The sequence below is a fragment of the Mytilus trossulus genome, chromosome 1 (genome assembly GCF_036588685.1).
Source record: "Mytilus trossulus isolate FHL-02 chromosome 1, PNRI_Mtr1.1.1.hap1, whole genome shotgun sequence".
NCBI classification, from domain to species: Eukaryota; Metazoa; Mollusca; class Bivalvia; order Mytilida; family Mytilidae; genus Mytilus; species Mytilus trossulus.
This window is the reverse complement of record NC_086373.1, coordinates 34,178,654-34,204,579: the sequence shown is the minus strand read 5'-3', so window position 1 is coordinate 34,204,579 and position 25,926 is coordinate 34,178,654. Positions and strand designations below refer to the sequence as shown.

General features: G+C 32.2%; 1 protein-coding gene across 3 annotated transcripts; it reads right to left on the bottom strand.

Annotated features, from left to right (window-relative positions):
• Positions 1-707: 707 nt before the first annotated feature.
• Positions 708-25,926, bottom strand: LOC134722332 (carbohydrate sulfotransferase 15-like). Of its 3 annotated transcripts, none has more exons than XM_063585962.1 (8): positions 25,855-25,926; positions 9,314-9,637; positions 7,103-7,310; positions 6,122-6,244; positions 5,004-5,160; positions 3,449-3,611; positions 2,766-2,913; positions 708-1,394 (listed from the first exon to the last, which is right to left on the bottom strand). In XM_063585962.1, the coding sequence occupies exons 2-8, from the start codon at positions 9,596-9,598 to the stop codon at positions 1,210-1,212; spliced, it is 1,269 nt and encodes a 422-aa protein (XP_063442032.1). In that variant the 5' UTR covers positions 9,599-9,637; positions 25,855-25,926; the 3' UTR covers positions 708-1,209. The 3 variants fall into 3 exon arrangements, with proteins under 3 accessions (XP_063442032.1, XP_063442025.1, XP_063442018.1); XM_063585955.1 differs by lacking the exon at positions 25,855-25,926 and adding an exon at positions 18,564-18,691; XM_063585948.1 differs by lacking the exon at positions 25,855-25,926 and adding an exon at positions 17,776-17,849.

Genomic DNA, 25,926 nt, shown 5'->3' with positions numbered 1-25,926 from the left:
TCAGATTTTCGGAATCCTCTAGTTTAATCTAGTTGAATACCTTGAAAACATTTGTCCGGTGACCCCCATTTTTCTTTTCATAAATCTTTATCATGTATTATAATAAGTCATCTGTAAAAGTCTTATAAAATTTTAATTAATTTTTAACATTTTTTGAGAACTTCAACCTGTCCATGATAAATCTATGAAAAGTCAAGAGAGAATATTTTCCCGCCAAAATTTCAATGGCCAATATCTCAAAAACAAGCACGGTGACCCATATATGTTTTTGGCTCTTCGGATTTCTTTTTTAATCCCCTATCAGTATTGACTAGTGTTTTGAAAAGTCAATTACTTTGAAACTGCGAAGCCAACTCCAATGACAAGAGTATACAGATAAAAAGTTATCTCCTTTGCGCACACCAACATTGCTTTAAAAGAAATATAAAAGTTTTACAACCTATACGAACACAAGATTTAACAATTCTAGACACCCGTTCACGGGAAGCTTGTCACGGGTATAGCGTCGTCTGTCTGTCTGTCCGTCATACGTCGTTCAATAAGTCAAAAACGCTTTCACCAATTTTCATGACAATGTGAGGAATACAGTTTTTCAATCCCGTGGATATTATAGAAGTTTTCTTTTTTTTGAGGTTTCATTAGATCTTCTTTCCGTTTCTTGGTATCATGTTTTAATAAATACATTGAAGAAATGATAACAAAAAAACCAACAGAAATTCATTGTATTGAATTAGGATCATTGGTAGACGGAAAATGTAGACAAGTGTTTTAGTATAATTAAAACAAACAGCAAAAACACAGAAGTTATAGGCGTTCTCAGAAAAACCTTAGTGTGCGGAACAAAGATAAACATGTAATAAATTATATAACAATAAAAAACAAAATAAACAATAAAAAACGTAAAAAAAATTAAAAAAAAGTTATAAGGCTCTATAACAAGCAAATAATTCACAACTGAAATACATAATGGCATACAATAATTAGTCTTTCTACAGAAAGCGCAAAAATCGCAGTATAAATTAAATTACAATTTCCATTTTTTTCCCCTCCAACCTCAAACCCCCATAAAACAAACAATACAAAAAACAACCTTCAACGTTGTAGCATTTCCATTATCTCAGCTTGCTAATATCATAGATCATGCCTCCGCGCTATTAAATAAACGACCTCTTTGGTGACCACAATGAACCATCCTTTTCTTTAAATGTGTTACCACCGAAAACGTGAATCATTAAGCAATACTGCTAGTTCATTGTTGAATGGCGTATATAAATTCAATAATTTCTCTCTCGTAACATTTGACATTGGTGCAACTTTCTGTTTTGCTTTTGTTTCATATACGCGATCCTTTGAAAGAATTCCCAAATCGTTCATTTGCTTCATACTGAGATCACCTAAAAGATACAACTTATTAAAGACCGTCAAATCAATAGACTTAAACAACAGAGAAAAAATACTATTACGTTTTCCCAGCATAAGGTTTTCTTCTGTGTACCCAAGACGTGTGAAGGAATTCAAATTAGGAGCGATGTGATTGGATGTAAGGGTACAATATATTTTTTTGATTTATCTATAAATAGCTGCAGTGTGTATGTTTACAGTATAAAGGAGCAGGTCCAGTAAGGGCCATATTGACCTCAAATTTCGATTCAAGCTTAAATATGAAAAATATATCGAATATGCCCAATAAAGTCACTTTTCAGATGGTTTTTGTCAAAAATGAAAGTGGCCGCATCCGTGTTCATTCTCAACCTTTTATGTATATATATATATGTATTATCATAAAATACAACTTACATTTCAATATTAAGGATGAACACGAATGCGGCCACTTTCGTTTTAAACGAAAACCGTATAAAATTTAACTAAAATGCTAAAATTTTGAAGATTTCAGTAATTTAGCATGACTTTATGGTGCTAGTACCCGATATATATGGATTTTTATGTCAAAAATAGCCCACATTTATGTAGCAGAAGCACTCTACTGTCCAATAAATAACTAAAAGTTTACATTTTAACAGCTTTGTAAAACTGCTATATTTTGGGGCCAAAAAGGGGTCTTACTGGACATACTCCTTTAAAAAATATTTCGATATACTATTTAACTGAAGCATATCCGATCTAGACGGATGCAAGTTATTATGAACATTAATCATTTTGACATACGAAAGTCCGAGTACAGCAAATACTGAAATGTGTTGCAAAGAAAATACAGAATGTGGAAGTCTTCATGTGCATGTCTCAAGTAAGAAGTCTGTAATTCTATTGTTGTCGTTTAATTTGTCCCTGTATATCATATTTGTTTATAGTTTTGTACATGAAGCAGGCTTTCAGTTTTCTCGTTTAAATTGTTTTACAATTTTCATATCGGTTGTCTCATTAGCACCAATACCACATCTTCTTATTTTCACATCCAATATTAAACTGTTGTAACAAGAATAGTGTTTTAAGTATGCCCAAGGCACATATAATATAATATGAAGCATGCATGCTTGAACTTATTTTCTCAGACAACTCTTTCCAACTCTACATTGCAGATTTAAATTTAAGCTGCATACATTTATATCTTTATCTATATACATATAATTCGTCTTTAAAACATCAGACCAACAATGTTAGATCTGTATATTTGATTTTGAAATAATTTGCTGCTCTTCTCTCGCCGGGATTCGAACTCATGCTACTGAGATATCGTGGCACAACATCGCCTGCTCTGTTTATATATATATAATAAGTGAAATGTTATTCCGAAGATGTAATCTTACCTGCTCCAAGAAATTTATACACTTCCGACATATGATGGAACACATCTTTAGAATAATCTTCTGTCCTTAAAATAATGAACTGGTCTCTAGGAAAAACTTTAAACCATTCTAACAAATAAACATAATAAAATCCCAAATGTATTCGAGCCTGAAAAAAAATAAATACAATATAAAAAGAACGGTTTACTTTAAACTGGGTTTATACAATCAAACGAAGAGAATCATTTACAGCATAAAACAAATAAATGCATTGCAAAGGAAATGTTGCACGTTAAAGACACCCTTGTAGATTTCGAAAAAGAGTAAGCTAATGCCACTACAAGGCAGCACTCGCACCCGCAAAGTGGAAAGGGATTAATATAAGTTGTAAAACTTGTTTCCCAATCCACTATAAATATATATGTTTAAACTAAAAGGAAATGTTTAAATGAAGTAAAAAACACTAAATGCTTATGAGGAAGAAATCCACTTCTTTTGCAAATGATTTTAAGAATATACTGGCACCACGTTACCATGACATTGAGGATAGCTGTCACTGTGGAACAATGTGGGAAAAAAAACGTAGAAACTTTTTTGTTAGAACCACTGTCAAACATATAAACATAAAATCCACACTAATCTGTGTCCACACTTGTTCAACTAAAATACCACAATAAAAGTGTATTAAATATTCCAAGAAGTACCTTTATATCCCATTTATAATGTTGTTTCGCATCATACAAGCATTTCCGGAGACTGTTTACGCGATTGCATTCATTAAGGATCTGCAGAGAGGAATTGACAGCAACATCAAAAGCATCACTTGTTGGTCTACCAAGTTTTAGAAAAAAGTAGTCCGAATATAACCTACAATTTATTATATTTTGTTATGCATAAGAAATAAAAAGTAAACAACTTGTGTTCGCTCTTCATTTTGTTTTAGCTATGAATATATAAACCCAAATGAAATAGGCGAGATGTGGTTTGATTGACAATGAGACACAATTTCATCAGATACCAAATTCCTACGGTGATGATGTACACAACAATATCAGTTTTTCAATATTCAATTAAACCACATATTAACCGAAACAAAAGACAGTAATTGTTCTATTTCATATTCCGAGAGAAATGTATGAAATGGAAATTATATACCAAAACCAATTGCACAACAAACCCAAGATTACTGCTAAGATCTAACATTGTTGGGCTGATGTTTAGACGGAACTATATACACATAATGTATTGTCGAACTTTTATCACCATCACTGCTAGTGATCCGATGGATAAAATCTGCTACATAGAGTCGTTACTGACTGGTTCAGACGTACTTATATCGGCACGATCACTTGTGTTCTATGTTTAAAGCGTAGACCAATATTGATTGATTGATTGTTATTCTTGAGATACTTCTAGTGGAATATCTTTCATGCAGCTTTAGGACGAGTACAAATCAACATTTTATATAATAGGTAGGTTCAACAAGGTGGGAGAAGAACGGCGTGAATTGAAGAACGGGCAATTTGGACTGAAAAAATGAGGGCATGTTGGGTAATATGGATGGATTTTCCCCCCTGGTAACAGGGCACCTACGGACCTATACGAGGTTTGACAAATGTTCTTCGACGTGCAGAGGCATGATTCACTCTACATGATGGGTTGGATTTAACGTACACGTACATTATCATACGTGTGTATGTGTATTAATTCATCCGGCTCTGTAAAACGAAAAACGCGGCACTTTAGCAAGGGTTTTACTGCCGGAACGAGAGAAGTCCGAGGGGACGCCATAGTCAACCCTTCGCGTTCGAAGAACTAATTTAGTTAAACTATATTTCTAGAATTAGAAGTCTATGTTGTTTATATTTATGGTGCAAAAAACCGTTGCGTGTATAAACAATAGTGCTCAAGCTGACATTTAAAAACTGAAATTATCACAAAAACGTTAACCAATGTTAGAACTATGCGTATAAATGTCAAGGTCAGGAGAACTCAGTACATATATATCTACAAAGGCGGATTTAGGGCCCCCCCCCTTTTTGGAAAAAAATTTAGTTGCTTATATAGGGAATCACTGAAGCGTAACTGGAGCGGGCCCCCTCTTAGGTCAGTCAGTGGGCCCCCACTTAATAAAATTCCTGGATCCGCCACTGATCTATCAGAAAGAAGTGTTAGATATGCAAAATCCTCATAGTTATCTATAGATTTTATTTTTTGTTGTTAATTATCAAATGGTCCTTATTCTAAAAATTCAAGTACCTGTCTATTGGATTTCGTAAAGTAATAATAAATTTCATTTCTGGATAAAGATGTCTAATAAGATGTGGTGTAAGAATTTCAGGTTCAGATTTATTCATGTTTTGTGGTATCTGTGGCCATCCTCTAAAATCCCACATATCCATCGGAGTGCCATCACCTGAAAATAAACTCACTTTTAGCAACTTTGGCAGGGTAAATCAAATACTTTAAAATAGGATAAATATTTATATGCATTAATGTATACAAAGTATTCGCTACTCGACACAACACTTCGTTATTATGCCGATTTGTCCGATTTTTTTTCCCATTTTTACACGGCAAAATTTTTACACTCTAGTCTTTCGATTTTCTTTGCTATAGATGGCAGACATAATAACTTAAAAGGATTAATTTTTTTTTTTAAATATTTTAGATCAAAATACAACCTTTATGTTCAATGATAGATGAATCGACTTTGACATAAATACTTTCAATGTTGTCGTAAGCATTTGTCGGACGGTAGCTGATTGTCGCGTAGGGTCATCTTTCTCTCTCTCTCTTCATTTCTAGCCGAGTCTTTTCAGCAAAATAATTTAATTTTGGATGTAACGCGTCTTCTATAATTGATGAAAGTTTTTGTCTATCAGCTCATAGCCATACTTTAGTCATGTGACCGTGTTGTCATCAACGTTTTTTTCTCTCATGATTTACTCCTCAAAATGGAGTTTAGAAATAAATTATAGGGAATGATTATGATGTGTTAAAATATCTTTTCGTCATTGTATCAGGCCACTGCCTGTTATTTCCAATACACATTTATCAAAATTATGACATTAAAATATAAAAAAAGAAGATGTAGTATGATTGCCAATGAGACAACTGTCCACAATAGACCAAAATGACACAAAAATTAACAACTATAGGTCACTGTACAGCCTTCATCAATGAGCAAAGCCCATATCGCATAGTCAACTATAAAAGGACCCGAAATGATAATGTTTCAACAATTCAATCAAGAAAACTAACGGCCTTATTTCTATAAAATAAAAATTAACAAAAACGAATATGTAACACATAAACAAACGGCAACCACTGAATTAACCATACGTCAGCTTATGAATAATTGCAAGATTACTAACCTGTTATCAAGTGATGATATCCTTGTTCATTTGTAGTGTTGCTTATTTGTTCTGCTGATACGGCAAAGTAGGATGTGTAATCGTTAAAGTTTTGTCGTTTTATTGTAGTTGTCAACCATAAACCTTAAAATAAAAGGGACTAAATAATCAACTATTTTAATAAGTTAAGGTGGTACCCAACACTTACACTAAAATTAATTTGGCTCGTTCAATTTGCTTAAAATTTTGACAAAGTATTTACTTTTACCCTTTGACAAAAATATAACAATTTCAAAAAATTTGAACAAAGCATTTTATCAGAAAAATTACACTGTTTGTATAGCAGTTTGACAAAATTTTACAGAGTTATCTCCCTGTAGTGTTAGGTACCACCTTAAATATAATCAAAAACTATTATTTAGGCTGCAAATGCTTCAAACTAATTAATTTTCACTGAAGTAAATGAGCTTAAAAACATTACAGTTTGTATAGGTGAATTCAAACATTTAAGCGATTGTTAATGTAAAATAAATACATTACATGTACGTTTTATCCTGCTCCACTCGTGGCACTCGTCGTGTTACGCTTATTCAATACGTTGATTAGTTACACCCAGTGGTTAACATCACACAATAGCGGAGCGGTAATAATGAAATTAGATATATCATAACGTACATGTTGTTTTTCCTTCAAGGAATTGAAGTGAACAACTGAACAAATTTATAAATAAATATAAAAAAGAAGATATGGTATGATTGCTAATGAGACAACTATCCACAAAAGACCAAAATGACATAGACATTAACAACTAGAGGTCACCGTACGGCCTTCAACAATGAGCAAAGCCCATACCGCATAGTCATAAGATGATAATAGAATTTTATAGTCTTATCATATCTTTTCCAGCTCTACCACATTGTTTCTTTTGCACGTGACCCAATACTTATCATATCTTTTCCCGCTCCAGCACATTGTTTCTTTCCCACGTGACCCAATACTTACCATATCTTTTCCAGCTCCACCACATTGTTTCTTTCCCACGTGACCCAGTGTTCCCCTTAATTTCAGGATGTTTTATCAATCGATCGAAAAGATCTGATGATCCAGATTTGTCCATCCCAATTAACATAAAATATGGAAGACATTTAATGTCATGGTTCACATCTTTCCAGCAAGGGTTCTTAAAGTTTGGCAAATACTGAAATGGTTTCTGAAAAAAAAATATGTTTTGTTAAGAGTTCCTAAACAAATTGTTGTATTTTTCAGATTTATTAATACTTATAGAACAGAGAAATTGATAATGGGGAGGGTTGATCGTTCGCAATCATGGTTAACCCAGCCTTATTGTTTATGTGCCTGTTACAAGTTAAAAGCCTTTAACTCAGTGTATGTTGTTTTTCGCAGTTACTATTGTTTTTCGTTTATTATCCGGTATTTTGTCATAAACCAGCCCTATGCTATTTTCTATTTTGTCATATTATAAAATCAGCCGTGTGTTTTTTCGTCTGAATTGTTTAACGTTCTGTCGTGTGAGGGTTTATTATAGCGGACTATACTATAGGAATTACTATAGGCACCAACTGTATCCCTGCAATTGCATATTATTCCTGTATTGTCAATCTCAGTGTTTATGGCTAAACTCCGTTAAGATTCGTCTTAATTTCATTTCATGGAAAATTTAATAACACTTGCCGTTACCATGATAGTATTCTGCTATAATTACTTTATTCTTCTGCGGAAAATTACCAGCCGGAGCTTACTTTGAATAATTCTTATATAAACAGCAATAAACTCATTTTCTAGATTTAACTATGATTTCAATTTTACGCAAGGAACGCTTATTAGAAAATAACGAAAAAACGGCGTTGTCCAGTCCCAGATATAAATTTTTATCGATTTAAAGATCCCACCCGTTTTTTTAAATTAATTTAGTCATTTAGTTATAGATCAAATTCATTCGTTCAGTGTATGTTAAGTTGTTTCTGTTAATACGTCTTTTGATCGAGTTACGCCATTTCAATTGATATTTTATAGTGTGTCTTTCTATGTTAGATGTTATTTCAGGTAAGGGTGAAGGTTGGCGCCTGTTAAATCGTTTAAATCTGCTGCATTTGTTTGCACCTGTACTAAGTCAGGTACTTGTTGTTCAGTTGTTGTCGCTTGTCGATGTGGTTCATGAGTGTTTCTCGTTTCTCGTTTCTCGTTTTTTATATAGATAAGACCGTTGGTTTTCTTGTTTGAAGAGTTTTACACTAGTAAAGTGTGTTGCCCTATCGCTTGTTGTTCGGTGTTAGCCAAGGCTCCGTGATGACCTTTAATGTGCTACTTTTACATGTTGTGACTTGGATGGAGAGTAGTTTTATTGGCCCTCATAACACATCTTCTCATACCAAATCAATAAGTTCTATACTTATAAATGCTTAAAAATTCGAAGAAAATCCAAAATAGCGCCCAATTACGTACAATTCTCGAAAATCAAGATAATGTTTACGTATTGTCTTTAAGTCTTGTTGGGGAACAATTTTCTTTGATGCAAAATTTATCACTGAATAACATTTTGATCTGATTCATATGTAAACAAATTGGTTAAATGTTTGTTTTTTCTCAATTAAACTTTTTAAAAAGGCATAGTAATCTTACAAAGCGTATTATTATGAAGAATAAAAAGGGAGAGACGGGTAATACGTCATTTAGACAGCAAATCAACGACACAAATAATTAAAAAGCATATTATCTTCAACATATAGTTGTCTAGAAAGTATGGCAAGCGTTTATACTAAATCGCTTTAGTTTTTATTACAGTAATAAAGAGCTTCCATAAACACCCTGTATTGAAGAATGGGTTTAACACGGTTAACACGTAGGTTAAAGGGGCACTAGCTGTCAAATTCATGTTCACCGATTTGGCTCAAATTCTCATTTTTGATTTATAAGAATGTAAAACACTTATACAAATGATTAAAAGTATAAAATAAACAATTTACCGATCATGGGATCAATACTATGTAGTTTCGTTTCGTGCAGATTTTTAAGCCAAAACTCCATCTAATTAAATATCGAGTTGACCTCGTAAAACCGCCGATGCCCATATAAGGTATATAAACATAAATATAGATATAAATAGATTAAGCAAAGATTTTTTTAAATATCTCGTAGCTAGTGCCCCTTTAAAGGGTGGGACTAATATATCCAAGGTTACTATTAAATACAAACCATGCAAAGAATGTCCTCGTCCTTTGTATTATGACTTTTGTTTTGGCAGTATTTTTCCTGATGGTCTATCCATAAGTGAGATTCATTTGATATACTTGAATGCATTTTGGAAGACGTGTGGAAGTCTAAGAACATTTTTTGTCTGTTTAAGGAATCCAAAGTCAAAGTAACTAGTATACAAGCTATAAGAAATATAACTATGGTACTATACAGGTTTTTTAATGGCCTAGATAGTTTCACAGCAATTACATTCCAAAGATACTGCATTCGCATAGATAGTGTCATGTTATCGTGGAGTTGTCCTGAATGGTTTTCAAAGCATGTCTGAAAAAAAAACAACAAGGAACATTCATATAACTCTTTTTGGCAGATTGAAATAATGCATAGTTAGATTGTGAAAAGACCGTTATTTCACTGTTCAAGATAATAGATAGATTTTCAAGGAATTCAAATATATACAAAATAATAAAATAAAAAATTCAGTTGTCTTTTTATTGTGGGAGGATTTTTTAGGTACATTTGATTTTATTTCATACAGCTGTTTCGGTTCTAATACATCCTTGCTTTTCAAATATTCGGCTTTGAGCGTTTCGGATGGAGGTAAATCCAGAAAAGCGATTCAGAAGCATTAAACCGTGTTTAATTTTATCTTGGGACTCGCAAAAGGACTATCTGTCGCCTTATATGTTTTATAAAAGTCCTGCTATAAAAAAATAATATCAAAAACTTTCAATTCAAAGGCGAGCGTTACTTCCACGGCGTTGAGTTATAATCAATTGTAGCCTTAATATATATATTCGATTGATATAAAATTCCAAACACTGTAAAAACCACACAAGTGTGTGTAAAGAAATTGACAGCTTTCCATTCATCTTTGCAACCGTATAATTCCAAAAATGTAACCCATTGTAAGGTCAGATTTTGATGTCTTATTAACTTAAAAGGAGCTGTCAAACTTATGTTCGCTGATTTGGCTCAAATTCTCACAATACCAAAACGTTTATCAAAATTAAAAAAAAGTCTAAAATAACAAATTTATGATGCATGGGCTTGATAATACGTATCAGTATTTGTGTGTATTTTTAATATAGACGCCATCTAATTAACCATCGAGGTGACATCAGAAGACTGCTGATGGTGGTTTAACGATACAAACCTTAACATAGATAAACATAGATGCAAACATGTGCTATCGGATTTTTCTAGGTCTGTTTGATTTTATATCATAGGCTGACAAACTTGTTAATCGTCGTTTATACATGTATTATGTATAATAATTAGTGTGTGTGGATCGAATCAGTCAACCAAACGGTTTACCCATGTTTCAATATTGTTATCTTTCCCTTTTAATATCTGAACACGCTTAACTAATGCGTAAATCATTTCAAGCTAAGGGGTAAAATTGAAGGTCACATGTATACGAATTTTAATGAGGTCGAATTATTAACTTGCAAGTGACTTATTCATCATCGATTTTTCCTAGTTTATTTTGACAGAATTTAACCAAATTGGCTGCTAAAAGCGAATTATTAATTCACTTTTTCACTTTCAATGATTGGAACCAAAAAACCAAACACATTTGTTTTTATCAAAGTAACTCATATATAAAATTAAAAAAATTCCAGACATCTGTAGGTACACATTATAACGTGTCATTGTTGTAAAAATCACCGTTAACTATGAACGTTATGTCAAATTTTGCAAACATAGAAGTGAATTCAATCAGAATTGATGCAGATTTTAGATTTCCTCTCTTTCGATTTGAGACCCAAATAATACTATTAAAGTATAAATGGCAAAAGTCCGAGTCAGCCTTTTCCCGCCATTATTAGATGATTTTAAAAATATCTCGAAAAGCAGCTTCAAAACCTATCAACATATTTAGCTTATTTTGTTCATTAACTAATGTTCTTCCAACTTATAGTATTGGTTCTAAATTCTAGATTTTTTTTCATATCTCGAAGCTAATACCCGTAAACAAAATTCGGACCTCTTGGAGGTATAACTAGTCGTTTTGTGGAAAAAAAAACGCCTTTACTACGACTTCTTAAATCGTTGTTTAAAACATGAACATTTTTTTTTACTGGTAGATGATTCGGTCTGTACTTTCGCTCCAGTACTACGGAAAATAAATTGGTAATATCAAAAACTAAACATTATAAAAAAATGACAGCTAGGTGTCAGAAAACCTAAAAAACGGTGTCCCACGTACTCGGACATAATTTTATAAAAGGACAATTTTTCATAGTGTAGCTATTTTTGTCTGTCCCTATAGAAGAGAAATAATTTAGCAATCATTAAAATAAGTTAAATCAAAGTTGAAATTTAAATCAAGACAACACAGATGTAAACAAAAATGGAAAGTGGTGAATATAAACAGCTATATTACTTTTTGTGTTGTGGTCAATACGTTCCAGAGGTTAATAATAATGAAAGAAGATCATTTAGAAGCAAGGCCAAGCAATTTGAAATTAAAACCCATGAAATGTTGACAAAAAAACACAGGCGAACAAACTAAAACTTGTTATTTATTAGGACAAACTGAAACAGGTGTTGCACCTATAGATGCCATAACGAGAGTGGATGCCATCTTGGGGTTAATAAGACTTGTGATAAGATATTTAAAAAAATGTTACATCCCAAGAACCACAGACATTGTCAAGAAATATATATCAGTTTGTGATGAATGTAAGCATCAACATGATTCACTATGAAAAATATCCAACAAAGGTCAAACAAGAATATCTTAAATTCTTTTCAAGGGACACTTTTACACAGAAGTGGACAATATTTTATAATAAAATTCTGTCCTTGACAAAATTTCACAAGTCATACCCGTGAAATTTTGTTCATGGGACATCATGTCATGGGGACACTCTTAAATCACACATTTAAATACCCCCCTACACGGGTTTGAAGAGGAAATTAGTTTATTCTGCTTATTAAAATTCAACCAACATGTTTTCAATGTGTTTTTAATTTAAACTGTTCTACTTTATAAAGTTTAAGAATGATGACGAAAAGAATGCCTACCTTAAACATCGTAGCAAAATATTATCAACCTTCTTAATTCAGATTCAGATGATTTAGATATTTTTTTTTTACATCATATTGATAATTTTGATATTGTCTTTATATATCAAGCAGTATCATATCTAACAACAGCTTGCTTTCTTTATTTAACTAAATAAAAGAAAAGGATAAAATGTATTGTGTTTCAAGTACAGAAGAAAACGTGCCGATTTCTGTGCATCGCTACTTTCTTCTATTGGATATCAACCCTATTTGCAGGGTCACTGCATTTAAAATATATCCGTTTGTTAATAACAAAATATACCTTGTTAATATAGTTATAATTGTTAAAGTGAAATAAATTAAAATAAAGGTAAAAAGGTAAAATGTTTGCGCTGCCAAGTTGTACACTACTAATCAGTGTATATAAAGTGCGAATCCAGCTAGTTCATTTTTACTGTTATATGCGGGTATGTCAATTGTAGAATAAAGGATCATGGGAAAACTGTATTTGTTTACGTTTTGAAAATATCAAGTTAAAGGATTTTAAGTTAAGTTTTAACATAATTATTTTCATTGTGATATGTCTTTATAATATACAAACATAGCATTAAAGTTCAAATAAGTGTTATAAAAGCATCATAATATAGCATATCGATTATTGAAAGCGATCCATTTTAACTATAGATGCGATGAATTATCACTGTTAGTGCAGTCATCATTAATGTAGAATTTTCAAAGATGCGAGGAATTTTTATTGTAGAATTATGTGATAAATGCACTTGCAACAAATGAAAAAAAACTTAGTTGATGACTTTAGGATTTACGATACATGTATTTTCAAATTGAAATACAAACTCCTCATTCATTCTTCATCAAATATATAGCTTTTCAAACTTGTAGCAAAAGCGATTCTCAAAATGTCATATTGTATTCTTCAGATTACGTTTCTCCTTGAATTTAACTTATATAGGGAATCACTGGAGTGTGACAGCAGCGGGCCTTCTTAGGCAGTCAGTGGGCCCCTACTTATGAAAAATTCTAGATCCGCGAATGGATACTACCGCAGAGGTAAAACCATGCACATTTGGGTTATTGTACAAAAAATGCATGCGACAATTCATTTTTGTTGATTTTAGACCCTTTGGAACTCTATGTGGGCTATTTCAGCAACTAGGCAAAAAATCCCCAAACTAGATACAAGGTTAGATTCAGCATGTCAACGAATTCCAAATATCTATATTAAAGGACTTTTGTCTATAAATTTGGACCCCACAAAATTGAAAAAGGGACCAAAAATAAAAAAAAATATGCATGCATCGGATTCATTTGTTATTGAAGGCATGACTGTAGGATGAATATACAAAAATATCTTATTCTGGGGTCTCATTGGGGGGTTCTGATCCCGGATCCCGCTTACTGTTTTGGCAGATTCCCGTATTCCGCTTATTGTTTTGTCAGATTCCCGTATCCCGCTTATACTATGCAGTTCTAATTTTTTGTAATTATCCGTGTCCCGCTAGACTTCATTTCCCGTTTTTCACTACACAATCATTTGACTTTCACCTGTCACGCTTGCAAAAAATCGGCAATCCGGCGTGACGCTTATACCCAAATGCGACCCACTATTTTACTCTATTTTGACTCATATTAAGCCCATTATAAATATATTAAAAAAGAAGCGTGGATTTTTTTTATCCCTTTTTATCCCGTCTCGTTTCGTTTTTGAGCCATATATAGATGTCGTATGTGACAATGAGACAACTCTCCATCCGAGTCACAATTTATAAAAGTAGACCATTATACGTCAAAACACGGTCTTCAACATGGAGTCTTGTCTCACACCGAACAGCAAGTTATAAAGGGATCCAGTGTAAAACCTTTTAAACTGGAAAACAAAGGTGCAATATATATCAAGATGTACGTAATTAGTGGAGAAATGGATAAAAAAAAGGATAAAGATCCCTATACGCTTTATAAGAAACTAAATGGAATACATTTGAAATAAATGTTATTTCTATTGAATTTATTAGAGTGTTTTAAAACCAAAATTTCCTCCGTAAGTTAAATTTTATCAAATCTTTCTCTTACTTTATCTATTGTTTGAGCAAGTCGGCTAAATTAAGGCTTTACAGCTAATTTCCTAATGCATGTAAAGCAAAACTTTGGTTGGCTTGCTTGCTTTGTTTGTATAATTGTTTATACAAACTTTGTAAATAAGATTGACATTTTTAAACAATATGAATAGGCATAGTTTAACCTGTATTTTTAATATTTGAATTAAATTGGGTGTTATCATAATGATTATTCAATAAAAAAAAAAGCAAGCAAATCAACTAAAGTCTTGCTCTCCATGCTTAAAGAAATGAGCTGTAATAGATAAAAAAAAAATAATTATACAGTGAAAATGCACCGCATATACAATACTAATGATTCGCTCCACAGTAAAAATGAAAGAGTAGTATCATTATTCGACAGTAAACATGACTAGCATTACGAAATCATCATAGTGGAATTTAGTTAAATATGAAGAAACTGAATGACAAAACATATTCTACGTTACACAACTTTAATAATTGTATTAAAATGAATATTTTTTACTGCAACAACATCTTACATGATAGTTATAAAGCACCTGCACGATCTGTTCGTGAAATGTCCTAAATATTCACCTATTTTGGTATATATTTCACAGCTGGATGGCTTTAGGCGCGTTAAAACCCCGCTCGCATCTCTTACTTTTGTTTTATTAGTATTATGTATTTCTGAACATATACATTTTAACTAATTTTCTTCATTTTCTTCAAAAATTAAAAAAAATTCGTCTGTTTATTTATCATTCTACATTAGACATTTATGGCATATACAGTAAAAATGATATTTTAGGATCCGCACTTTACATACACTGCTAATGCTAGTTCTTTTATCCTGAAATCAGATCTCACTTCGATGTTGAGCAAGCGGTAATGTGGATGTTTCTTTTTCTGTACCAGTTTATTTTGGGGCCCTCTTCGCGGTCCGCGTTGCCCTTTGTCGATTTCTTTGGAAAATTAGAGAGAATGAACATAGTCGGGAAGATTTTTTTTTGCTTTTCGTCCTGTTTCTAAAGCTCATGCAAAAAACTTTTATATTTTCCGACAATGTACATGTATTGCATATTTATCACGACTGTCATTCGGACTATCGACTGCATATTGAGGAAAACGACCGAAAAAATAAATGGCGATGTTCAAGCATGGCGATCGGATCGCATGTTTGTGTCAAAATGGCTTATGATACTTTGCACTTAGGTAAAGAAAAGATGCAATATTTTGATAAAACAAAAGGCGACACACAGCCCTATACCAATCAGTAGAGAAACAAACATTTTGGATCTATAATGGTCAAATTTCAATAAATCAGCATAAATTTGAAACCAAGTTTGTTGTGTTTCAGAAAGTACAGTAAGTTTTCCTTGAAACTAGAAAAGGTTCAAATTATAAAAAAGAAAAGAAAAGGATTTTGAATAATTTTCAGAACGGCGAGAGTTTGCCGAGTAAATTTCATACAATTTAATATATATCAGAAATTGTCGAGAAAAATTAAGACACAAGTCATATTTTTGGAGAATGACGAGTAATTGTTCATGGAAATTGAGACAATTGATCTTTTTGGACTTTAGGACATTTGTAGTAACTGCACAACGCATGTTTTCTTTGGCTGTCCCTGTTGTTAAAACACTAAAACACTGGCATGTGCTTAAATTGATTTTAGTCTCTCATTAAATTGATAATAGAAATGGTAAATGTGTCAAAGAGACCACAACTTGACCAAAGAGCAGAAAACAGCCGAAGGCCACCAATGGGTCTTCAACACAGCCAGAAAATCCCACACCGGAACCGGGCGGGCTTCAGCTGACCCCTAAACAAAAATGTGTACTAGTTCAGAGAAAATGTATATCATACTTAACCTTAAACATATGAATGATATTTTTTTTCATTGTTAATTATTTTTGGCTTTTAACTTTTGTACTACCTGTGATAAATTACGAGATTTTTGAACTAATTGTCAAATTTTTAACGTTTTACATCCACATACAACGCTATCCTTTGAAAACAAATTTCCTTTGTAAGAAAGACGAAATCTTATAGTTAAGCAATACTGATGATTCATTGTAAAACAATTCAAGTTTACTGACCCCAATAAATCTACTTTGCAATGGTTTTTCTCAACATGACAACATTGCCATATATTTTGACACGATTTGACATGCTACTTCAAAGAAAATGATCATATCATTTGTATTTACTATCATTGGGTTCGTATGGCTGTTGGTGGACTATCATTTTTTTGGCAGGATCTAAATGATACGTTTTGTTAACCTCCACCGACAGTAAAACCTCTAGCAAAGTGCTGCGTCAGTTTGGGTGTGCAACATTGGCTACAAACTAAGATTTTGAAATACAAGTTTAAATAGTTATGAGTATATGAAAGATGAATAATGATTTCTGGATTTGCAGTTAATAGTAAGGACTTTTATATTAGATATTCCTAAATCTATGGTTTGGACAATTATATAAAAATCAAACATCTGAAAAATCTGTCCCAATTAACCAAAAGTTTAACCATAATAATACTGAACTCCGAGGAAAGTTCAAAAAGTGAAAGTCCTTAATCGAATGGCAAACTCAAAATCTCAAACACATAACGAATGGATAACAACTGTCATATTCCTGACTTGGAAGAGGTATTTTCTTATGTAGAAAATTGTGTTTCAACCTTGTTTTAATGTAAACTAAACGGTTTAACCTCTCACTTGTATTGCAGTCGCATCAAATTCTATTTTATCCTGCAATCAGCCTTGTATTTTACAAAAAAAAAAAAAAAAACAGGTACACACATAATTTTTGCTTTATTGTACTTGCATACAGTCGTTAGCCCACTTCCGTGTCGAGCAGTACCTGGATATTTTGTATCAGTTCATTTTGGGGCCCTCTTCGCGGTCCGGGTTTATACTATGACGATTTCTTTGAAAAAATATAGACCATCATTTTGATTTTTAAATAACTAAAGTTTCAAGTGTTGGGGGAAAATTTCAGGATAAAAACAATATATGTACATTGTTGGAAAATATAAGATGTGATTTGTACTCGCTGCGAAACAGGAGAAATGCGAGGCAAGCCTAGCTTTTCGTCCTGTTTCTAAAACTCATACAAATAAATTAGATATTTTCCGACAATGTACAACATTTGTTTATAAATTGCAATCAATGTGTGAACAAAACAAACAGACATAATAGGTAAAAATGTCAAAAATAGGGGAACAGCAGTCATTAATATGTTATAATCTTAATCACTATAAAAATATAGAAGAACAAAATGGCATATAGACCAATTAAACCATTTAAAACGATCAAATTTCTCTGAACTGTTGAATGAAAACTAAAAATTTAAGTTAAATGATCAACTGACCTCCATAAATGATATTCATATAATATATATACTTTGTGAACATACGAAATAAATGTGACAAAACAATGATCGCCTTGATTGATAAGGAACTAACTATCGCCTTTAGCTTGTGATTGTACAACCCTTGATGGACAATACACATAACATGACACTATTATCATAAATATTTACACATTATTCAATGTTTTTTTTCGCAATGCTTTTTATGTTATTCTCTATTTCCAAAAAAGTGCGAATTCATGTACTTGCATTGTATCTATTTGATTAAAAGTACCTGTACAGAATCGGGAATATGACGGCAGTTTTCCATTTGCTCAATTTGTTTTAAAATCTAACGTTTTTTTTATCATTTATGCTTTCCACTGGAAATTGGTATATTTAGTAATACTTACTATGAAGAAAGCAACATTTGGTCAGAATTTTAGTTTTCTACGATATCAATCATTTTTGTTTTAATATTTAACACTATAAGGTATGAGGAAAATCTGGATTCAAAATATCCTTTTTTTGTCATCTGCATGACCAGAATACTTTTTTTTCATCAAATTGGAGATCGAAATATGATTTTAGAAAAAAAAAGGCATATCCCCTCCCACCCAACCTCCTCAACGCTTGAAGTTAATGGTCGTTCCCTAAATATGCTTTTAAAATTAGTCTGGAGATGTTAACTGCTTAGTCAACAGGCACTCCATTCAGAAAAGTCATACAATTATTTGATCACATTTTGAATTAAAACATAAAGTGTTTAGAAAATACTTCAAATTGTCTAAACATTAAAAAAAACTTACACTTGTGTACTATTATTGGCAAAACGTGTAGTTAATATATATCCATGTGTAATTAGAAAGAAGTGACCACGATACTACACTCATTCGTATTACAAGAGAGAAGACGATGACTTTCTGTGCATGTTCGGACTACATATGTTTATTGCTGAAGGGAAATTTTCCCCGAAATTGAGGAAGTAGTTAGTCAAGACGATGACCATTTATGTCAAATGACTTGTTTTTCCTTTTTGAAAATACTTTTCTTGTTCTGTTCTCTTTCGGATTTCTTCATTTAATTTTCTTAGAAAACAGCTATGTCAATCAAATTAGAGAGAAAAAATTATGTATTATATATTTTCTTTTTTAAAACTTACTATTTTGAAAACATACATTATGTAACAAGTTCAGTATAAAATACCATAAAAAATTATATAAATACCAGTGAAATATTGTCATATTGTAATGGCAAAATTAAATTCATGATTTATGGCTGTTTGTTGTGTGTCCATGTATTTCTGACAAGTTGGGTAATACCAGGAACATAAATATATGTTTTATAGTAGTAAATACAGTAGTTTTGCATTAAAGTACAAATCACACCAAAAAATACAATAATAAACAAAATATCTTTAAAACAACAGCATGCACATTGTAAGGTAACCCAGGTGCTTCGGATAAGTAATTAAGGGGGGCTCCTGGGTATAAATCTTTTTTTTTATAACACAGGATTTCGCTATTATTTTTAACAAATAAACACTATCCTATACTTTACAGAAAAATGATATAAAAAAATTGGGTCATTGTTCAACCTGATGATAAAATGCGTTTTATTTAAATATACTTTTTCAATTTTTTGGTCATTTGGAAAATGTTGTTTGTGTTGTATTTAGACCCTCCTACAAGGAATTTTGTTTTACATACACACGTATAAAAACTGCGGTTTTTATACAACGCAATCATAGGTTTAAACGTAGTTTTCAATTTAGACTTAAAGTTTATATTTTTTCGTTTGGGCTTGTAACATATTTTCCCTCTAGTTTATATGATCTGTTCATCCTATATTGACTCTTAAAATTCAAGAGTCTATCTTAGATTGAGGGTAAATTATATGGCTTTCCAAATACCATATCGATCCCTAACAGCACTGAAGAGACATATATTGTCAAAATCTAGATCTGGTGTACAAAAAAATATGACACCTTCTGTTTGTGGCATAACATCTGGGCCACAAACTTATTGTTTTCTGTTTAGTATTAAATTTATACTAAGAGCCATTTTGTTACATCTCGTGATATTTTATTTGGAAATCGCCCATGGCAGTCAGAAGGGTTAAAGAACATCAGTTGTTCAACCTGTTAGTCAAATGCGTTTTGTTTAAATATACTTTTAGATTTTAACGAGAGAAATTTATGTATTACTGAAAAATTATTACACCAGGGTTTTCGATATCACAAACTAGTCAAAACTTTTACTAAAGTTTATCATCGGTATAAAGACATCATTCGTAAATATAGCTCAACATGCAGACTTTTTATACGTTCAGGTATTTCACATCCAATTTTTTATGGAAATATTCTTTATAAAGCACAAAGGTGTCAGTATTCACCTCAGAAACTTACAAAACCTTTAAATAGACTGATTAAGAAGGGATATAATTACGATACTGTTGTCAAGTCATTAAAGATTGCATATTTTGGCGTTAATATTGAGTCACTGATAAGGTCTTTGCGTCGGAACTAAAGACATTTATTCTATAAACAGTTGTTGGCATGACACGGGTTATGTTCCTCTCATATATGTTATGATGGTATGATACTAAACCCCTGACGGGAAGGATTGTGCCTGAGGTTCATATGATGAAATCATAATCTTTCAGTCAGTTTAATTGTAGTCTGGAGCTGGCATGTCAGTTAACTGCTAGTAGTCTGTTGTTATTTATGTATTATTGTCATTTTGTTTATTTTCTTTGGTTACATCTTCTGACATCAGACTCGGACTTCTCTTGAACTGAATTTTAATGTGCGTATTGTTATGCGTTTATTTTTCTACATTGGTTAGAGGTATAGGGGGAGGGTTGAGATCTCACAAACATGTTTAACCCCGCCGCATTTTTGCGCCTGTCCCAAGTCAGGAGCCTCTGGCCTTTGTTAGTCTTGTATTATTTTTATATTAGTTTCTTGTGTACAATTTGGAAATTAGTATGGCGTTCATTATCACTGAACTTGTATATATTTGTTTAGGGGCCAGCTGAAGGACGCCTCCGGGTGCGGGAATTTCTCGCTACATTGAAGACCTGTTGGTGACCTTCTGCTGTTGTTTTTTTTTTTATTTTGGTCGGGTTGTTGTCTCTTTGACACATTCCCCATTTCCATTCTCAATTTTATTTTCAATTTTTTGGTCTTTTGGAAAATGTTGTTTGTGCTGTATTTAGACCCTTTACACCTTTAACCCCGACCCCCCTCACATGTTTTACCATAATTATGCACTGACCATTCCTCCTTTGTGAATTGAATATTTATATAATGTTGTTTTAGGATATTACAATTTTTATTCGTACTTTTACAGAAGGTAAGTGAAAAAACAGTCTGTAACTATAGTGGGACAATCGGGAAGACACCAAATAAATCAGTGGGTGGCTCGTTTTCTAAATCGCTGTTATCAGTCTATGGAAGAAGATTATCGATAAAAACTTGTCTTATACCAATGAGCGATATTGTCTAATATCAATTGTAAATATGCAGACATTCTATGCGGAAAATGTTGTTTTCGGCAACGAAAAATTAAGAAAATACTAACTTTAAAACTTATTGTTCAAATATAAACAACAATTGAGTCTAAATATACATTCAGAAGTTAGTTAGAAGCTTAAGTTTATGTCCGTGTAAAATTTGAAATGCTGTGTTTTTCTTATATACATAAATAAACAATGCGATACTTTTAAAATATCAATGCGATACTTTTAAAATATCAATGCGATACTTTTAAAATATCATAGCGGTGTTTTTTTAATATCGATATTAGTAATTATTAGTATTAATATTTGACTGCTGTATCCATATTTTGACAATTTACCTATTATGTCTGTTTTGATCATGCATCGTTGTAAATATGACAGAATTTGATGATACTGTCATACACGTGACAGATTAAGCGCAATATAACTAGGTTCAATCCACCATTCATTACCGATGGGGTTTAATAAACAATGTCGTAATCAAATATCTAAGTATCAAAATCATTGTTCACATATATATAACATTTAGCAAATTTATAATGAACGCATCGAAATAATATATTTATCAGATATGCTCGCAACGCATGCATGGAAGACTTTCTTTATTGAAAACAATGAAACTAACTTTTGACAAAGATGAATCATACTCCCCTCGTTCAGATTGATTCGACAAAATTTGGCCTGTGAATTTATGAATCTCCTTTTTTTATATACAAATTAGATTGTTGGTTTTCCTGTTCGAGTGGTTTAACACTAGTAGTTTTTTTGGTTCCTATATAGCGTGGTGTTTGCTGAGAGTCAAGGCTCCGTGTGTAAGGCCCTACTTTGATCTATAATGGTTTACTTAAAACAAACTATTACTTTGATGGAAAGTTCTCTCATTCGAACTCACGCACCATCTTCTTAATATATCTATAAATCTTATATCAGATAAACCCCTTATAAATAACTGCTTTCCTGCCCTTCAAAACGTCATTTGGGTGCTGAATCTTTTGTTAATTGCAATATGAAAAAACACACTTCTAAAGCTTTAAAGGTGACGACAGTTATGATGGTACAAGAACGATTACGTCAATAAAAATACTTAATAAAAAGCACTGAACGATCTAAATGTATAAATATAGAAAAAATATATACACATTTCTAACGTCAACAGACATTTAAATCTTATTCATTTGTTTTCTAAACATTTTTTTTAGTATCATTGAATAAATGAATTTATAACAAGCGATACGGATTGTTATTTATACGATCGATTACTAGTCAAAAACGCAAGTCAAATCTCTGTGGTATCAAAGCAACGGAATGCCCTCACGGTCATCGCGATGTAAAAGAGCGTCCAGGCGGCGAGCTGAATATGTTCATAGTGATATCGATTTACCAACGGGGAAAGTCTTTGATATAAAAAAGAACTGTTTTCCTTCTCAATATTTTTTTCATGTTAATAATAATTACATTTTCTGTATGACAAGATTTTTGATTTTCGATGTATCTGAAGTTGTTCAACTTATAGTCTGAGGCTACTCAGTTGGTATCTTCAAAGTTCGGGACATCAGCATTTGTACATTTTAATTTGTTTGGAATATTTATTTTACCATTTGAATATATATTGTTATTTGAAGCTGTATTGGATTGGACTGTTTGAAAGATTTTTTTTTTAAAGTAATGATATGTATGGTCCGTAACGAAGTTGTCGGTGCCATATAGCTTTACCCTTGTTCGAAATTCCGTAATTCCGAAAATCCGTAATTTCAAAATTCCGTCATTTTGAAAGGTAGCACTCCACAGTTAGAAAATAAAATTAAAAATGAGCCACAAAATGTTTTATCATCTCCTATTCCTGGATTTCTAATACATTAACCTTACTGTGTTGTACATGTGCATATGTATGTAATCAGTATCTTCCATAGATTTTATTTTCCAAAGTTTAAAGGGTGAAAAATAATTCCTTTTATGTGTATCCATAGTAGCCTTCTGCATTTATTTACAATAAAATATTGCAAAAAGGGGGGTAAACATGTCACATATCCCCCCAAAATTTGGATCAAACTAGAATTTCAATGCCTTTGAGTGATACCTTTTTAGAAACTGTTTGCATAGATCTTCCTAATGATCAAATAAAAAATGGGTGTCTTTCGCCTCATTTTTTTGTAAAATCTAATCACAAAGTTCGTGCGATAAAAAATTGGAAAAAAACATTACAGTAATTGCCGGACCAATGTATGGTATGGGCATGCAAATACGGACTGTCATACAGAAAACAGCCTATATTACATGCATTACATAACCTTGATGTTCATATAAACCCAATACAAAGGCTTTTTCAGTACTCAGCTATTCAAAAATGAATTTTATTTCACACTAGCTGTCATATTTGAAATATCCACAGGGGCCAAAATGCGAAACTACACACCTAACTGTGGAGTGCTACCAAATTCCGTAATTTCAAAATTCCGTCATTCTGAAATTCCGTAATTTCGAAATTCCGTCATTCCGTAACAAACCATTATACGGAGTTGTTTTTTTAAACGCCTTCAGATATTGGGCTGATTTTTGTTATGTGAGTTAACCACGATGAGTAACAGATCAAGTTTAAGTTTTGTTCGGCTTGGCTAATTTTTGCCGAAATTACGGGCTATGGACTTTGATAAATTGTTGAAAATCTCAGTTATACAGACTTTTTTTCTAAATTCTTTCAGATATTGGACTGATTTCTTTTTGTATATGAGCTAACTATGATGATTTGCAGATGAAATTTAAAATTGTTTTGCAACGCTTATTTTGGCAAAATTAAGGGTTAACAACTTCGAAAATTGTTGAAAATCACAGTTATACTGACTCTTTTTCTATACGCCTCTAGATTTGAGCTGATTTTTGACATGTGAGACTACCATCATGTTTGTGTCCACATTTGTTATTGAAATTGCAGATTTTTCAACATTTTAAGACGGGACAATTCGTGTTGCTTTGACATATCTAGTTTTTGTCTGTTTCGATATTACCCATGTGGATAGGCTATAGCAGTGTGACCTCAAGGGCTGATCCAGCCGTTTTCAAAAGGGCGTTCCAAACCTAGGATAAGGGAGTGGGGTCCAACCATATGTCCCAATTAAAATGCATTGATCGGCCACTGGACCTATATTAGAATCTAATAGGTTGGTAGTCTATTTACAACCGCATTTAAATTCCACCATTGCATCATCACTTCAAACAGAATTATTCGGTTAAACCATGTGATTGAAAACAATAGACTGAACAGGTTGTTAACACTTTCAAATATCAATAGTGTCAAGCAACATTTTTAAAATGATAAGATCGTGTAAGAGTTAATTTTGTTACAGATACGAAATTTTAGTGATATTGAACCTCAAACATTAAGCCGGCCATGAACTAAGTTTGTGAATTATGTTTGCGGTTCTTTTGACATGAATTGTGACGTGTCATCGTATGAATTTTATGTTAGAAAACTATAGCAGTTATATAAGAAAAGTATCGCATTCATAAATTTTTGATATTAAAAAAATATCGCTATGATATAAGACAAACATCGCATTGATATTTTAAAATATAGCAGTATCTTTGACTTATAGGCGATTTTGGCTTATTCAACAATTGAGTTCATCTCAATTGCATTCCATATAATTTGCTACATGACATTAATTGAATTTGTACGTCTACAAATGATAAATCGTGCATTTATGTCTCATTTATTCAACAATTCAATTTTCTCGTTTAAATACACCTTGCTTGGTATAACTTAAAATAATTCATGGAAATTATACAGCAGACGTATGTCTTGTTAAATGTCAGCCTCTTTTAAGAAAAGAATCATTACTTTATACCAAGAAATCTTCGTTGCTTCATAAAAATGTAAACATTCGTCTGAGATTTCCCACAATGCAACTCGTTGATATAAGACAATATCGCTCATTGATATAAGAAAAGTTTTTATCGTATCGCACCTTCCATAGACTGGTTATTATGTTGAAACCCTCTCCATTTTCCCCCACATAGCAATTTAACTTCAGAAGAGCCCTCTGATATTTATTCTGTAAATATATATATAAATATTATTTATATATACTATGATAGTGACACATACCTGCGAACGGTCACTATTTGCGGGAGATTTCCCCCATGGAGGCTTCATAATTTTAAACAAAACACATAATTTTTCAATGACTTTTGGCTAATAATAGTATGGGAAGCCAAAGAAACAACATTAAATGTATTTTAAGGCCCCCTTGAACGTTTTTTAGGACTATGACAGCCACCTTGCACGCAAAACCCCATGGGCATTTTGAAAAGTTCGTAGGTATGGTAACAAATTGTATAAATATAGTATGCAATATATATTTTTTTTTTTTATTCAAAGCTTATTAGTGTCTGCATTGTTTATTTTCATTTTTTTTTATATATGTAAACTGTATATTATGTATAATGTTTTAAGCCATTGGCCCATATGGGCGTAAAGTGCTTTTCAATAAAGTATCGAAAATATTGCCAATTAAAAAACTAAGAAATAGAAAAGATAATCCTATAAATATATAGCTAATCATAATGGCGCAAACCACTCACATGTTCCAACGACTGAATACAGGAATACGGGTATGAATGGATTTATTACGGTAACTATAAAGCATGCAGGTT